At 40.5% G+C, this 18638-nt stretch overlaps 1 protein-coding gene across 2 annotated transcripts in view; it reads right to left on the bottom strand.

Moving 5' to 3' along the window:
- The window catches only part of LOC131736988 (glycine--tRNA ligase), a 41633-nt gene that overhangs the window by 17573 nt on the left and 5422 nt on the right, over nt 1-18638 (bottom strand). The window contains exons 3-11 of one of the 2 annotated variants that reach the window (XM_059023388.1): nt 17454-17556; nt 15320-15461; nt 9138-9226; nt 8675-8751; nt 5227-5372; nt 4902-5051; nt 2877-3039; nt 2165-2329; nt 174-340 (exon numbers count right to left, since the gene is read on the bottom strand). In XM_059023388.1, the coding sequence (XP_058879371.1) occupies nt 174-340; nt 2165-2329; nt 2877-3039; nt 4902-5051; nt 5227-5372; nt 8675-8751; nt 9138-9226; nt 15320-15461; nt 17454-17556 (1202 nt within the window). The remainder of the gene's footprint in view (nt 1-173; nt 341-2164; nt 2330-2876; nt 3040-4901; nt 5052-5226; nt 5373-8674; nt 8752-9137; nt 9227-15319; nt 15462-17453; nt 17557-18638) is intronic. The other variant, XM_059023389.1, reaches the window with a different exon arrangement.

Genomic DNA, 18638 nt, shown 5'->3' with positions numbered 1-18638 from the left:
GTAATTACGTGTAAGAATACATGCATTTACTAAGTAACTAATTACTGTGTATTTACATAGTAGAGTCACTTCATGTCTATCACAACGTAGCCCCAGTACTGTAGATGGGCGAGCTGAAACAGGAAACAGTGTTGCAGTCTCCAGTATTCTCACACACTGTTCTTCTGGACAAGGATATGGCTTCCTTTAGGGGTTTCTCAGCCACTAGGGGCACCTTGGTGGCTCGGGCATGGCAGGTCAGGTCATAGCAGGAGCGGTCAGCACAGCCCACAATCTCAATCCAGCCCTGCAACAAAAGAGAGCAGGAGCGGTCAGCACAGCCCACAATCTCAATCCAGCCCTGCAACAGAATCACGAGAATCCCACAGCTAACAGAAACTGAACCCCAGGGCTAACAGAAACTGAACCCCACGGCTAACAGAAACTGAACCCCAGGGTTAACAGAAACTGAACCCCACGGCTAACAGAAACTGAACCCCAGGGCTAACAGAAACTGAACCCCAGGGCTAACAGAAACTGAACCCCAGGGCTAACAGAAACTGAACCCCAGGGCTAACAGAAACTGAACCCCAGGGCTAACAGAAACTGAACCCCACGGCTAACAGAAACTGAACCCCACGGCTAACAGAAACTGAACCCCACGGCTAACAGAAACTGAACCCCACGGCTAACAGAAACTGAACCCCACGGCTAACAGAAACTGAACCCCAGGGTTAACAGAAACTGAACCCCAGGGCTAACAGAAACTGAACCCCAGGGCTAACAGAAACTGAACCCCACGGCTAAAGGGGTTTCAGTACAGTAATTCAAATCGGGGTTGTTTTAATTCCGTCTTAGAGGATGTTAAAAGATCCCACAGCAGGGACTCCCGAGTGGCGCATCCAGTAAAGGCGCTCCACGTGGAGTGCAGGATGCGCTCTACAGTCTGGACGTCGCGAGTTCGAGTCCAGGCTATTCCACAGCCAACCATGGACGGGAGCTCCCAGGGGGCGGCGCACAATTGGCCGAGCGTCGCCCGGGGGGAGGGAGGGTTAGGTCGGCCAGGTTGTCCTCGGCTCACCGCGCACCAGCGACCCCTGTAGTCTGGCCGGGCGCCTGTGGGCTTGCCTGTGGGCTTGCCTGCAAGCTGCCCGAGAGCTGCGTTGTCCTCCGACGCTGTAGCTCTTGGGTGGCTGCATGGTGAGTCCGCAGTGTGAAAAAAAGCAGTCAGCTGACGGCACACGCTTCGGAGGACAGTGTGTGCTCGTCTTCGCCCTCCCGAGTCAGCACAGGGGTGGTAGCGGTGAGCTGAGCTTCAAATAATAATTGGCCATTCCAAATTGGGAGAAAATAATAAACAATTGGCAATGACTAAATTTATGAAAAAAAAAAAAAAAAAGATCCCACAGCAGGTTTTTGACCTTTGTTGTAAGAAGAGTTGTAAAGTTGTATTTCAACAGGCTCCGTGGAGTGCAGCTGTAATCTTTACACTGGAGTAAATGCTTAGCGGATCTGTCCCATTATAATCCTCACCAAAATCTCCAATCAAAACTTTTTGTAGGGAAATGTTAATGATGATTAGTGCAAATATCAGAACCTCAGTTTGCTGGAGGTGACTTTGTGAAGGAAACTCCACTCGGCTTTAGGATTAGAAGGTTGAGTAAGGCATGTGCAGGAACATATGGGGAAGGAGATTAACTGCAGGAACTTTATTAAAGAGAGTAGTTAGGGGTTGGTTGCACCTGAGTGGAGTAACAGCCGAATAACTCGTTTCTATTAGAATGAGTAATATAACAGAAACACTGTAGTCACATATGCTCTGAGTTACTACAGTATAAATACCAGGCATAGAGGAGCCAGACAGAGAAGCTCTCAATAGCTCATCTGGACCATCAGTGTATCAGTCTGGGGCTCTCTCCAGGGGTTCAGGTAATCTGATCTGTTATTACTAGTGGCACTTATTGTATCTAAACAATAGCGTTCAATGTACAATGAAATGTGGATATTTGGAACTAATAAATGGTAACATTGTTAAGATCTGAAACGCAGTCTGGTCTCATCCTTACAGCCTAACAAAGCAGTTCATTCCATGTATACCTTCATTCAGAAACCTGACCCCTTTTCACACCAGGGTGGCCCTGCATCACATTATATTGGCACTAAACTGCTGCGCTGGGAAACCTACGTAAGACGTCTTGGTCTCAGCATCCCAGCAGTCACAGGCGTAGTGGGCCATCTCATTGTCCATGTGCTGACGGAATCGCAGCTTGTCTGGAGAGACTCCTACTTTCACCAGGTACAGGTAGATCCTCCCAATGAAATATCCCAGGACAGAGTTGTTGATCACACCCTGCAGTTACACAAGGCATCCACTTATCAATCTGTCATCAGAACAGGAGCCAATGTTTCAAAAGGTAAAGGGCAATGGGGGGTTCAAAAGAACACAAGACAAGCCTAAAGCTGAGGGAACAGGAAGCCATTTTGTGGCTTGGAACTTGGTTTCAGGAGACGAGGTCTCAGGTCACACCAGGGTACACTGTGTTTGATACAGCAAAGTTGCCTCAATAGGTCTCCTGGAACCAGTATTCAAGCCTCTGTTGCTGAAAAAAAGTGGCTTTGTGTTCCCTCAGCTTAATGTTTAATACATTGCCATTATATGCAATTGTAGATCAAGGTCTGAAAACAATAAATAATATATTAGGAATCGGAGCAGCATGTTCTTGGGATCTCTGTCCCACAGCTGAATGTAATAATAAAGCATCTATTAGGAATCGGAGCTGCATGTTCTTGGGATCTCTGTCCCACAGCTGAATGTAATAATAAAGCATCTATTAGGAATCGGAGCTGCATGTTCTTGGGATCTCTGTCCCACAGCTGAATGAAGAGGCGTCCTTTACCTGCTCAACTGCATCTCCCAGCTTCATCTTGTGTGCAGACTGGCCGCTGGTCTGAGCCTTGGAGGAGTACAGTGTGAGCTCCAGGTCTGCCAGGCTCTGGAACTTGGGGTGACTTTTATCATTGGGATCCACAAAGTGCTCGATTTCTGCCATAGTGAACTCTCTGGGAATTCAAACATTTTTGTTTGTTTTTTTTCAGAAAGGAAAAATCCACTTTAGTTACCAAAATAACAGAATATTATAGGACATCTAGTCTGGTATTGTACTATCAATCCCAGTTTTCTATAAAAGAAGCACACCTTGTGGTCATTGGAAAAGCACTCATATGACAAATATGAATACAAGAACTACAGCAGGTCCCATAGAACATCTCCACAGAACCATGGCAGGCGTGGTAACTGATACCGCGGGACACCAGTCAGCAATATGGAATAGTACAAGCACACAGCAATGATACAAGCACACAGCAATGATACAAGCACACAGCAATGATACAAGCACACAGCAATGATATAGCACACGGCAATGATACAAGCACACAGCAATGATACAAGCACACAGCAATGATACAAGCACACAGCAATGATACAAGCACACAGCAATGATACAGCACACAGCAATGATACAAGCACACAACAATGATACAGCACACAGCAATGATACAAGCACACAGCAATGATACAAGCACACAGCAATGATACAAGCACACAGCAATGATACAGCACACAGCAATGATACAAGCACACAGCAATGATATAGCACACAGCAATGATATAGCACACAGCAATGATACAAGCACACAGCAATGATACAAGCACACAGCAATGATACAGCACACAGCAATGATACAAGCACACAGCAATGATACAAGCACACAGCAATGATACAAGCACACAGCAATATGGGACTTCATAAGCACACAGCAATGATACAAGCACACAGCAATGATACAGCACACAGCAATGATACAAGCACACAGCAATGATATAGCACACAGCAATGATATAGCACACAGCAATGATACAAGCACACAGCAATGATACAAGCACACAGCAATATGGAATTCACAAGCACACAGCAATGATACAAGCACACAGCAATGATACAAGCACACAGCAATGATACAAGCACACAGCAATGATACAAGCACACAGCAATATGGGACTTCATAAGCACACAGCAATGATACAAGCACACAGCAATGATACAGCACACAGCAATGATACAGCACACAGCAATGATACAAGCACACAGCAATATGGGACTTTATAAGCACACAGCAATGATACAAGCACACAGCAATGATACAAGCACACAGCAATGATACAAGCACACAGCAATGATACAAGCACACGGCAATGATATAGCACACAGCAATGATACAAGCACACAGCAATGATACAAGCACACAGCAATGATACAAGCACACAGCAATGATACAAGCACACAGCAATGATACAAGCACACAGCAATATGGAATGATACAAGTACACAGCAATATGAAATTTACAAGCACACAGCAATGATACAAGCACACAGCAATGATACAGCACACAACAACGATACAAGCACACAGCAATGATACAAGCACACAGCAATGACACAAGCACACAGCAATGATACAGCATACAGCAATGATACAGCATACAGCAATATGGAATGATACAAGTACACAGCAATATGAAATTTACAAGCACACAGCAATGATACAAGCACACAGCAATGATACAGCACACAGCAATGATACAAGCACACAGCAATGACACAAGCACACAGCAATGATACAGCACACAACAACGATACAAGCACACAGCAATGATACAGCATACAGCAATGATACAGCATACAGCAATATGGAATGATACAAGCACACAGCAATGACACAAGCAGAACTGTACAGTATGAGCAGGGGGCAGTGAAGTTACAGCTGATCAGAACTCTGGAAACGTGTATAAATTGAGCAAATCTAAAGCAGTGGGGAATGTGGACTGTCTTGTATCTTTGACTCGAGTGCGAGCAGCTTACCTGACTCTGATGAGGCCGGAGCGTGGAGAGATCTCGTTCCTGAAGGAGTTCCCAATCTGCGCAGCAGCGAAGGGCAACTTCCCCTGGTTGAACTCCAGCAAGCGCTTGAAATTCAGAAAGATTCCCTGAGCAGTCTCAGGCCTCAGATAGCTGGGAGCATTAGAAAAACAATCCATGAACACGGAAGCAAAATAAATAAATATATAAACAGTGTTGAGTTGAGCAATTAGAAGCAACCCCTCTGGCCAGACATGCACTCCAGTGGTGGAAAGACAGCTGCTGAAACTGCACCTCCAGAGCCTCTGAAAACGACTGCAGCGCTTACCCTGGCATGTTTCCTCCTGGCCCGATGCACGTCTGGAACATGAGGTTGAAGGAGATGGGAGGGCTCACATCGTTTCCAGTGACAGGAGATTTCACATTGAACTTCACAAACAGCTCAGCTAACTCCTGCTGGCTGTAGTTGTCCAACTGCCAATAAAATACAAAATAAAAGACACAACCCATTACCCTCTTCACCTGCAGATGCGAAAATGAATGTGCACTCCAGGGACGAGATTTTGAAATGATTGGAATTGGTATTTTTACCCCTGAAATTGGTATAAAATAATAATATTTGCAGTCACGGTTTTGTTTAAGTAGCATTTTCAAAACCATATCAGTAACTGAAGCAGATATACGCGTTTATCATATCAACAGCATCAATGTGTAAAAATAAAGCAAAAACTGTTTGAAAACTGTCCAATATATTTACTTGGGGGCTAAGAATGAAAAATGACAAGAAAAAAAATGCAATTTTTCATATGGAAATTGTCAAAATAAAGGGGCAGCTGGAAGTTAAGAATTTACCAGTCAGGACAATGGCATTTAATTACTACTACTATTAAGCTGTTACGTCTGGTGTGAGAGTAAGTTTTTAGCTTTCAATCCAGTGAAAAACTATGGATTGTTGGCTCAATACTAATACATTACTAGCAAAGGGTGATAAAGACGAAATACCGTCAGAGATTAAAAATGCCAAAAATGTCTTGCGACTGAAGCTCTCTCCAATTTCCCTGCCATCATCAGTGATCTGTGTGATAACAAGCAGGGACATGCATCACACTGATACTAGGAAAGCGTTTTATATATTTTTTTAATTAGCATTAGTACTGTACGTTTTAGTCACCAAGAATTTTAAAATGCCAATAATATGTTTTCGTAATGAGGTCAGCTGTAAAGATGCGTGGATAGTGAACTTTTCTTTGCCTTCTTATCTGTAATTTCATGATCAATAAAAATACATGATTGCCATTTGGTATCACGGAATAGTCCAATGTCATTTCTGAGTGATTGAGGCTAGCACGGAGACTTCGCTGATTTTAATTAATTAGTAATTACATTAAAATTATGTTTATGTTTCCATCAACTAGAAACTTGTTTGAGTGACTATTTTTATTCCGTTATAATACTGTAACTTTTATAATTGTATCCATCACACACTCCAAGGCTTGTGCGTTTTGTTGTATCATGTTATTGTACAGACTTTTTTCTGTTTTCAATTTATTATTACTCTCTCAGATGGGGGTACGCAGTGGACTACATTTTTTGGAAAGGGGTACGCAGCTTAAAAAGATTGAAAACCCCTGTTCTAATGTGATTTGATACAATGAATGTCCTCTACTCAGTGATACACAAGCATCACTGTAATACATTAACCAATATTTTCCCCAAAAGTGACAGAGAGTATTGTAGAGACACCTTGGTTGTTTCTACAGCTTTACAGTTTTATTTTTGGTTCAGAAACAAAAGGTCAGTAAACTCTGCTGGCATATTTAAAACAAACAAAAACAAGAAATGGTGGTTTGTTCTGAATCAGACACATTGACCCCCTCACTGAAGAAAATGTCCCCCTAAAATTTTGAGAGGGGGCCACATTGACCCTAAGTCTGTAAGTCCTGGAGCAAACACTGAGGGAGAGAGGGAGGGATCCTACTATACCAGCTTCACTGCCATTGCACTGATCCACAGAGGGAGGGGGAGGGGGAGAGAGAGAGGGAGGGATCTTACTATACCAGCTTCACTGCCATTGCACTGATCCACAGAGGGAGGGGGAGGGGGAGAGAGAGAGGGAGGGATCTTACTATACCAGCTTCACTGCCATTGCACTGATCCACAGAGGGAGGGGGAGGGAGAGAGGGAGGGATCCTACTATACCAGCTTCACTGCCATTGCACTGATCCACAGAGGGAGGGGGAGGGGGAGGGAGAGAGGGAGGGGGAGGGGGAGAGGGAGGGATCCTACTATACCAGCTTCACTGCCATTGCACTGATCCACAGAGGGAGGGGGAGGGGGAGAGAGAGAGGGAGGGATCTTACTATACCAGCTTCACTGCCATTGCACTGATCCACAGAGGGAGGGGGAGGGGGAGAGGGAGGGATCTTACTATACCAGCTTCACTGTGACTGCACTGATCCACAGAGGGAGAGAGGGAGGGAGAGAGGGAGGGATCCTACTATACCAGCTTCACTGTCACTGCACTGATCCACAGAGGGAGGGGGAGGGATCTTACTATACCAGCTTCACTGCCATTGCACTGATCCCCAGAGGGAGAGAGGTAGGGATCCTACTATACCAGCTTCACTGTCACTGCACTGATCCACAGAGGGAGGAGGAGGGGGAGAGGGAGAGGGAGGGATCTTACTATACCAGCTTCACTGCCATTGCACTGATCCACAGAGGGAGGAGGAGGGGGAGAGGGAGAGGGAGGGATCTTACTATACCAGCTTCAGAGTGACTGCACTGATCCCCAGAGGGAGAGAGGGAGGGAGAGAGGGAGGGATCCTACTATACTAGCTTCACTGTCACTGCACTGATCCACAGAGGGAGGGGGAGGGATCTTACTATACCAGCTTCACTGCCATTGCACTGATCCCCAGAGGGAGAGAGGTAGGGATCCTACTATACCAGCTTCACTGTCACTGCACTGATCCACAGAGGGAGGGGGAGGGGGAGGGAGAGAGGGAGGGATCCTACTATACCAGCTTCACTGCCATTGCACTGATCCACAGAGGGAGGGGGAGGGGGAGGGAGAGAGGGAGGGATCCTACTATACCAGCTTCACTGCCATTGCACTGATCCACAGAGGGAGGGGGAGGGGGAGGGAGAGAGGGAGGGATCCTACTACACCAGCTTCACTGTCACTGCACTGATCCCCAGAGGGAGAGAGGGAGGGGGAGGGAGAGAGGGAGGGATCTTACTATACCAGCTTCACTGTCACTGCACTGATCCCCAGAGGGAGAGAGGGAGGGGGAGGGGGAGAGGGAGGGATCTTACTATACCAGCTTCACTGCCATTGCACTGATCCCCAGAGGGAGAGAGGGAGGGGGAGGGGGAGAGGGGGGGATCCTACTACACCAGCTTCATTGTCACTGCACTGATCCACAGAGGGAGGGGGAGGGAGAGAGGGAGGGATCCTACTATATAAGCTTCACTGCCACTGCACTGATCCTCAGACTTCATTGTAACAAAGATACACTGCAGGGTACAGCAGCACTCTCCAGCATGTTGGTACAGGAGGAATTCCTTTGAGACTGAATATGCCCAGGTATACTTTCTATACACTTCAAATATGCCCAGGTATACTTTCTATACACTTCAAACATGCCCAGGTGCATTTCAAGTTTAGAAACACTGTTAGAAATGACGAGCACAGTGAGGGGTGGGAGTGGAAGTGGATTTTGAAAGCTTGCTTTCTAATTGTAAATGTGTCAGAGTGAGATACAGACACCTACCTGCGTGACAACACTGTCCATCTCTGCCCTCTTCTCTGCTGCACACTTCTTATCCGACATTAACTTCTGAAGATGAGCTTCAGTAAAAACAGAAACAACAAGTGCAGTCTTACTGGGTCTTTTAGACAAGGTTAGGATTAAACAACTACACACAGTGACCAGTCTGTGTGTTATTTTCATGTCATCATTAACAAAAAGCTGCTATGCCAACATCAATGTAATGTACAAGCGCAACACTGACACCTGCTGGAAATAAGAGGAGCATTTCTATTGAGGGATCCAGGACATTTAAAGACACATCATATTTACTAGGGGAGGCATCAGTGGGTTAAAACAGCTCATGTATTCAGTAAATACACATTTATTTTAATACACACTTCTTGTGTGTATATAGATCTGTTGAAATGAAAGGCAGGTACTGTGTGTATATAGACGTGTTGAAATGAAAGGCAGGTCTTCGTACCTTTTAAGAGATGGTCTGCACGGAAGCATTCTCCATTCTTTACATCCTTCACCATGAAATCAGCAAATTTTTCGACATGACCAGAGGTCCTAGAAAAACAAAGAAACAAAACCACTAAATACAGAAAAAAACAAGGAAACAAAACCACTAAATACAGAAAAAACAAAGAATCAAAACCACTAAATACAGAAAAAACAAAGAAACAAAACCACTAAATACAGAAAAATCAAAGAAACAAAACCACTAAATACAGAAAAAAAACAAGGAAACAAAACCACTAAATACAGAAAAAAACAAAGAAACAAAACCACTAAATACAGAAAAAACAAAGAATCAAAACCACTAAATACAGAAAAATCAAAGAAACAAAACCACTAAATACAGAAAAAACAAAGAAACAAAACCACTAAATACAGAAAAAAAACAAGGAAACAAAACCACTAAATACAGAAAAAACAAAGAATCAAAACCACTAAATACAGAAAAATCAAAGAAACAAAACCACTAAATACAGAAAAAACAAAGAAACAAAACCACTAAATACAGAAAAAAACAAGGAAACAAAACCACTAAATACAGAAAAATCAAAGAAACAAAACCACTAAATACAGAAAAAAACAAGGAAACAAAACCACTAAATACAGAAAAAACAAAGAAACAAAACCACTAAATACAGAAAAAACACAAGGAAACAAAACCACTAAATACAGAAAAAACAAGGAAACAAAACCACTAAATACAGAAAAAAAACAAGGAAACAAAACCACTAAATACAGAAAAATCAAAGAATCAAAATCACTAAATACAGAAAAAAACAAGGAGACAAAACCACTAAATACAGAAAAAAACAAGGAAACAAAACCACTAAATACAGAAAAATCAAAGAATCAAAATCACTAAATACAAAAAAAAACAAGGAAACAAAACCATTAAATACAGAAAAATCAAAGAATCAAAACCACTAAATACAGAAAAAAACAAAGAAACAAAACCACTAAATACAGAAAAAAACAAGGAAACAAAACCACTAAATACAGAAAAAAACAAGGAAACAAAACCACTAAATACAGAAAAAAACAAGGAAACAAAACCACTAAATACAGAAAAATCAAAGAAACAAAACCACTAAATACAGAAAAAAACAAGGAAACAAAACCACTAAATACAGAAAAAAACAAGGAAACAAAACCACTAAATACAGAAAAAAACAAGGAAACAAAACCACTAAATACAGAAAAAAACAAAGAAACAAAACCACTAAATACAGAAAAAACAAAGAAACAAAACCACTAAATACAGAAAAAATCAAGGAAACAAAACCACTAAATACAGAAAAATCAAGGAAACAAAACCACTAAATACAGAAAAATCAAAGAATCAAAATCACTAAATACAAAAAAAAACAAGGAAACAAAACCACTAAATACAGAAAAATCAAAGAATCAAAATCACTAAATACAAAAAAAAACAAGGAAACAAAACCATTAAATACAGAAAAATCAAAGAATCAAAACCACTAAATACAGAAAAAAACAAAGAAACAAAACCACTAAATACAGAAAAAAACAAGGAAACAAAACCACTAAATACAGAAAAAAACAAGGAAACAAAACCACTAAATACAGAAAAAAACAAGGAAACAAAACCACTAAATACAGAAAAAAACAAAGAAACAAAACCACTAAATACAGAAAAAACAAAGAAACAAAACCACTAAATACAGAAAAAAACAAAGAAACAAAACCACTAAATACAGAAAAAATCAAGGAAACAAAACCACTAAATACAGAAAAATCAAGGAAACAAAACCACTAAATACAGAAAAATCAAAGAAACAAAACCACTAAATACAGAAAAAATCAAGGAAACAAAACCACTAAATACAGAAAAATCAAGGAAACAAAACCACTAAATACAGAAAAATCAAAGAAACAAAACCACTAAATACAGAAAAAAACAAAGAAACAAAACCACTAAATACAGAAAAAACAAAGAAACAAAACCACTAAATACAGAAAAAACAAAGAAACAAAACCACTAAATACAGAAAAAACAAAGAAACAAAACCACTAAATACAGAAAAAAACAAAGAAACAAAACCACTAAATACAGAAAAAAACAAGGAAACAAAACCACTAAATACAGAAAAAAACAAGGAAACAAAACCACTAAATACAGAAAAAAACAAGGAAACAAAACCACTAAATACAGAAAAAAACAAAGAAACAAAACCACTAAATACAGAAAAAAACAAAGAAACAAAACCACTAAATACAGAAAAAATCAAGGAAACAAAACCACTAAATACAGAAAAATCAAGGAAACAAAACCACTAAATACAGAAAAATCAAAGAAACAAAACCACTAAATACAGAAAAAATCAAGGAAACAAAACCACTAAATACAGAAAAAACAAAGAAACAAAACCACTAAATACAGAAAAAACAAAGAAACAAAACCACTAAATACAGAAAAAAACAAAGAAACAAAACCACTAAATACAGAAAAAACAAAGAAACAAAACCACTAAATACAGAAAAAACAAAGAAACAAAACCACTAAATACAGAAAAAAACAAAGAAACAAAACCACTAAATACAGAAAAAAACAAAGAAACAAAACCACTAAATACAGAAAAAAACAAAGAAACAAAACCACTAAATACAGAAAAAAATAAAGAAACAAAACCACTAAATACAGAAAAAAACAAGGAAACAAATCCACTAAATACAGAAAAATCAAAGAAACAAAACCACTAAATACAGAAAAAACAAAAGAAACAAAACCACTAAATACAGAAAAGACAAGGAAACAAAACCACTAAATACAGAAAAAAACAAAGAAACAAAACCACTAAATACAGAAAAAAACAAAGAAACAAAACCACTAAATACAGAAAAAAACAAGGAAACAAAACCACTAAATACAGAAAAAAACAAGGAAACAAAACCACTAAATACAGAAAAATCAAAGAAACAAAACCACTAAATACAGAAAAATCAAGGAAACAAAACCACTAAATACAGAAAAAACAAAGAAACAAAACCACTAAATACAGAAAAAAACTAAGAAACAAAACCACTAAATACAGAAAAAAACAAAGAAACAAAACCACTAAATACAGAAAAAAACAAGGAAACAAAACCACTAAATACAGAAAAAAACAAGGAAACAAAACCACTAAATACAGAAAAATCAAAGAAACAAAACCACTAAATACAGAAAAATCAAGGAAACAAAACCACTAAATACAGAAAAAACAAAGAAACAAAACCACTAAATACAGAAAAAAACAAAGAAACAAAACCACTAAATACAGAAAAATCAAAGAAACAAAACCACTAAAAACAGAAAAAAACAAAGAAACAAAACCACTAAATACAGAAAAAAACAAGGAAACAAAACCACTAAATACAGAAAAAAACAAGGAAACAAAACCACTAAATACAGAAAAAAACAAGGAAACAAAACCACTAAATACAGAAAAATCAAAGAAACAAAACCACTAAATACAGAAAAAAACAAGGAAACAAAACCACTAAATACAGAAAAATCAAAGAAACAAAACCACTAAATACAGAAAAATCAAGGAAACAAAACCACTAAATACAGAAAAAACAAAGAAACAAAACCACTAAATACAGAAAAAAACAAAGAAACAAAACCACTAAATACAGAAAAAATCAAAGAAACAAAACCACTAAATACAGAAAAATCAAAGAAACAAAACCACTAAAAACAGAAAAAAACAAAGAAACAAAACCACTAAATACAGAAAAAAACAAGGAAACAAAACCACTAAATACAGAAAAAAACAAGGAAACAAAACCACTAAATACAGAAAAAACAAAGAAACAAAACCACTAAATACAGAAAAAAACAAGGAAACAAAACCACTAAATACAGAAAAATCAAAGAAGAAACAAAACCACTAAATACAGAAAAAACAAAGAAACAAAACCACTAAATACAGAAAAATCAAAGAAACAAAACCACTAAATACAGAAAAAAACAAAGAAACAAAACCACTAAATACAGAAAAAATCAAGGAAACAAAACCACTAAATACAGAAAAAAACAAAGAAACAAAACCACTAAATACAGAAAAATCAAAGAAACAAAACCACTAAATACAGAAAAAACAAGGAAACAAAACCACTAAATACAGAAAAATCAAAGAAACAAAACCACTAAATACAGAAAAATCAAAGAAACAAAACCACTAAATACAGAAAAATCAAAGAAACAAAACCACTAAATGCAGAAAAAAACAAGGAAACAAAACCACTAAATACAGAAAAGACAAAGAAACAAAACCACTAAATACAGAAAAAAACAAGGAAACAAAACCACTAAATACAGAAAAACCAAAGAAACAAAACCACTAAATACAGAAAAAAACAAGGAAACAAAACCACTAAATACAGAAAAATCAAAGAAACAAAACAACTAAATACAGAAAAATCAAAGAAACAAAACCACTAAATACAGAAAAATCAAAGAAACAAAACCACTAAATGCAGAAAAAAACAAGGAAACAAAACCACTAAATACAGAAAAGACAAAGAAACAAAACCACTAAATACAGAAAAAAACAAGGAAACAAAACCACTAAATACAGAAAAACCAAAGAAACAAAACCACTAAATACAGTACAACATTGCATATTAAACATACTGCATCTCTTATGTGCACTAGCAGCAGTGTCACTGCATCTCTTATGTGCACTAGCAGCAGTGTCACTGCATCTCTTATGTGCACTAGCAGCAGTGTCACTGCATCTCCTATGTGCACTAGCAGCAGTGTCACTGCATCTCCTATGTGCACTAGCAGCAGTGTCACTGCATCTCTTATGTGCACTAGCAGCAGTGTCACTGCATCTCCTATGTGCACTAGCAGCAGTGTCACTGCATCTCTTATGTGCACTAGCAGCAGTGTCACTGCATCTCCTATGTGCACTAGCAGCAGTGTCACTGCATCTCCTATGTGCACTAGCAGCAGTGTCACTGCATCTCTTATGTGCACTAGCAGCAGTGTCACTGCATCTCCTATGTGCACTAGCAGCAGTGTCACTGCATCTCCTATGTGCACTAGCAGCAGTGTCACTGCATCTCTTATGTGCACTAGCAGCAGTGTCACTGCATCTCCTATGTGCACTAGCAGCAGTGTCACTGCATCTCTTATGTGCACTAGCAGCAGTGTCACTGCATCTCTTATGTGCACTAGCAGCAGTGTCACTGCATCTCCTATGTGCACTAGCAGCAGTGTCACTGCATCTCTTATGTGCACTAGCAGCAGTGTCACTGCATCTCCTATGTGCACAAGCAGCAGTGTCACTGCATCTCTTATGTGCACTAGCAGCAGTGTCACTGCATCTCTTATGTGCACTAGCAGCAGTGTCACTGGTGACTTTTCAGAAGCAGTTTTTGCTGCAATAGTTGGCAAGCAAGACAAATTGTGCTCCAAACACAAACAATAGAGAATCACGTTCAGTTCCAGTGATTTGAATTCATATGCACAACAGAAGCAATGTGGTGTTGTAGTAAATGTGCACACTACTATACAACAGATCCAAGCACAGCCCGACACTGGGCTGGTTGTTCAGTACTGAAGCACAGCCCGACACTGGGCTGGTTGTTCAGTACTGAAGCACAGCCCGACACTGGGCTGGTTGTTCAGTACTGAAGCACAGCCCGACACTGGGCTGGTTGTTCAGTACTGAAACACAGCCCGACACTGGGCTGGTTGTTCAGTACTGAAGCACAGCCCGACACTGGGCTGGTTGTTCAGTACTGAAGCACAGCCCGACACTGGGCTGGTTGTTCAGTACTGAAGCACAGCCCGACACTGGGCTGGTTGTTCAGTACTGAAGCACAGCCCGACACTGGGCTGGTTGTTCAGTACTGAAGCACAGCCCGACACTGGGCTGGTTGTTCAGTACTGAAGCACAGCCCGACACTGGGCTGGTTGTTCAGTACTGAAGCACAGCCCGACACTGGGCTGGTTGTTCAGTACTGAAGCACAGCCCGACACTGGGCTGGTTGTTCAGTACTGAAGCACAGCCCGACACTGGGCTGGTTGTTCAGTACTGAAGCACAGCCCGACACTGGGCTGGTTGTTCAGTATTGAAGCACAGCCCGACACTGGGCTGGTTGTTCAGTATTGACAATGAAGGCTCTTACTTGAGGACTGCCTCTGGGGTTAACATGGTGCAGTCGATTTCAAGGATCTGCTCCTCCTGAATGAAGTGCTGCCGCCAGATCTGAATGATGTTGTTCTTCAGGGCACAGCCAACAGGGCCAAAATCATACAGTCCACTGACACCTAGAGCAATGAGATTATATATTGTAATACAGAGAAAATCACACAGCACTGACACCTAGAGCAATGAGAATATATACTGTAATACAGAGAAAATCACACAGCACTGACACCTAGAGCAATGAGGATATATACTGTAATACAGAGAAAATCACACAGCACTGACACCTAGAGCAATGAGGATATATACTGTAATACAGAGAAAATCACACAGCACTGACACCTAGAGCAATGAGGATATATACTGTAATACAGAGAAAATCACACAGCACTGACACCTAGAGCAATGAGAATATATACTGTAATACAGAGAAAATCACACAGCACTGACACCTAGAGCAATGAGGATATATACTGTAATACAGAGAAAATCACACAGCACTGACACCTAGAGCAATGAGAATATATACTGTAATACAGAGAAAATCACACAGCACTGACACCTAGAGCAATGAGAATATATACTGTAATACAGAGAAAATCACACAGCACTGACACCTAGAGCAATGAGAATATATACTGTAATACAGAGAAAATCACACAGCACTGACACCTAGAGCAATGAGGATATATACTGTAATACAGAGAAAATCACACAGCACTGACACCTAGAGCAATGAGGATATATACTGTAATACAGAGAAAATCACACAGCACTGACACCTAAAGCAATGAGAATATATACTGTAACAGAACCAAAATCACACAGCACTGACACCTAGAGCAATGAGAATATATACTGTAATACAGAGAAAATCACACAGCACTGACACCTAGAGCAATGAGGATATATACTGTAACAGAACCAAAATCACACAGCACTGACACCTAGAGCAATGAGAATATATACTATAATACAGAGAAAATCACACAGCACTGACACCTAGAGCAATGAGGATATATACTGTAACAGAACCAAAATCACACAGCACTGACACCTAGAGCAATGAGGATATATACTGTAATACAGAGAAAATCACACAGCACTGACACCTAGAGCAATGAGGATATATACTGTAATACAGAGAAAATCACACAGCACTGACACCTAGAGCAATGAGAATATATACTGTAATACAGAGAAAATCACACAGCACTGAAACCTAGAGCAATGAGAATATATACTGTAACAGAACCAAAATCACACAGCACTGACACCTAGAGCAATGAGGATATATACTGTAATACAGAGAAAATCACACAGCACTGACACCTAAAGCAATGAGAATATATACTGTAATACAGAGAAAATCACACAGCACTGACACCTAGAGCAATGAGAATATATACTGTAACAGAACCAAAATCACACAGCACTGACACCTAGAGCAATGAGAATATATACTGTAATACAGAGAAAATCACACAGCACTGACACCTAGAGCAATGAGAATATATACTGTAATACAGAGGAAATCACACAGCACTGACACCTAGAGCAATGAGGATATATACTGTAATACAGAGAAAATCACACAGCACTGACACCTAGAGCAATGAGGATATATACTGTAATACAGAGAAAATCACACAGCACTGACACCTAGAGCAATGAGGATATATACTGTAATACAGAGAAAATCACACAGCACTGACACCTAGAGCAATGAGGATATATACTGTAATACAGAGAAAATCACACAGCACTGACACCTAGAGCAATGAGAATATATACTGTAACAGAACCAAAATCACACAGCACTGACACCTAGAGCAATGAGAATATATACTGTAATACAGAGAAAATCACACAGCACTGACACCTAAAGCAATGAGAATATATACTGCAGACAGAGCCAAAATCACAAAAAAACATATGAATTATAAAGAGATACATAGATATGAAACCTAACATAGTAGAATTGAGCACACAGTGAGTGAAGGGATATGAAGGTTACAATCCGCTCTCAGGGTGTTAATTGAGCACACAGTGACTGAAGGGATATGAAGGTTACAATTCAGGGTGTTAACGGACAGTGGGAACCACACACTCACCCCCATAGATGGCAAAGGCCTGGTCGTAGAAGAACCTCCTCTTCAGGGTGTCCTCCAGTTTAGGTCTGTCGATGAGGTCATCCTGGGGCTGCAGAGCCAACTCCTGCAGAGCAGAGATTGAAACAGAGACCGTGTCTCTAAAACACAAGAGCAAAGAGAATAAAACAGAGACAGTGTCTCTAAAACACAAGAGCAAAGAGAATGAAACAGAGACAGTGTCTCTAAAACACAAGAGCAAAGAGATTGAAAACAGAGACTGTGTCTCAAACACAAGAGCAAAGAGATTGAAACAAAGACTGTGTCTCTAAAACACAAGAGCAAAGAGACTGAAACAGAGACCGTGTCTCAAACACAAGAGCAAAGAGATTGAAACAGAGACTGTGTCTCTAAAACACAAGAGCAAAGAGAATGAAAACAGAGACCGTGTCTCAAACACAAGAGCAAAGAGATTGAAACAGAGACTGTGTCTCTAAAACACAAGAGCAAAGAGATTGAAACAGAGACTGTGTCTCTAAAACACAAGAGCAAAGAGATTGAAACAGAGACTGTGTCTCTAAAACACAAGAGCAAAGAGATTGAAACAGACTTGAATACAATACAACAAATCACAACAAGGGGAAATGTGATCGTGTGTCGACCATGTGTCCCACTGCTGGTAGCCTAGCCTAGCTAGTGCTATTGGCCGTTTAACATTACTTGACGCACATGTGAAGGAGCTCAGTAAACCAGACCTGAGCTGGGCGGGGAGGGGAGGGGAGTGGAGGGGCGGGGCAGGGTGGGGAGGGGCATGGCGTGGAGGGGCGGGGCAGGGAGGGGAGGGGCGGGGCAGTGCGAGGTGGAGCAGGGTGGGGAGGGGCGGAGCAAGGAGGGGAGGAGCAGGGAGGGCAGGAGCAGGGAGGGGAGGAGCAGGGTGGGGAGGAGCAGGGCGTGGAGGGGCGGGACAGGGAGGGGCAGGGAGGGGAGGGGCGAGGCGGGCGGTGTGGGGCCATTTCAAAACCATGTTTCTTTTGTTTGTTTTTTTAAACAGATTAAAGCAAGTTACACAATTTATATGCTGCTATTAAAAGGAATAACAAGAACGTTACCTGTAATAATAATATTCTTTCATTTCTCATTGGTTGAGCCTCACCTCTACCGTATTAGTTTGAATGAACTCAGTCAAAGTGGAGCAGGGTCGGCTCAAAT

The sequence above is a fragment of the Acipenser ruthenus genome, chromosome 4 (assembly GCF_902713425.1).
Source record: "Acipenser ruthenus chromosome 4, fAciRut3.2 maternal haplotype, whole genome shotgun sequence".
Taxonomy (NCBI): domain Eukaryota; kingdom Metazoa; phylum Chordata; class Actinopteri; order Acipenseriformes; family Acipenseridae; genus Acipenser; species Acipenser ruthenus.
The sequence above is the reverse complement of the archived record's forward strand: the minus strand, read 5'-3'. Positions and strand labels throughout refer to the sequence as shown.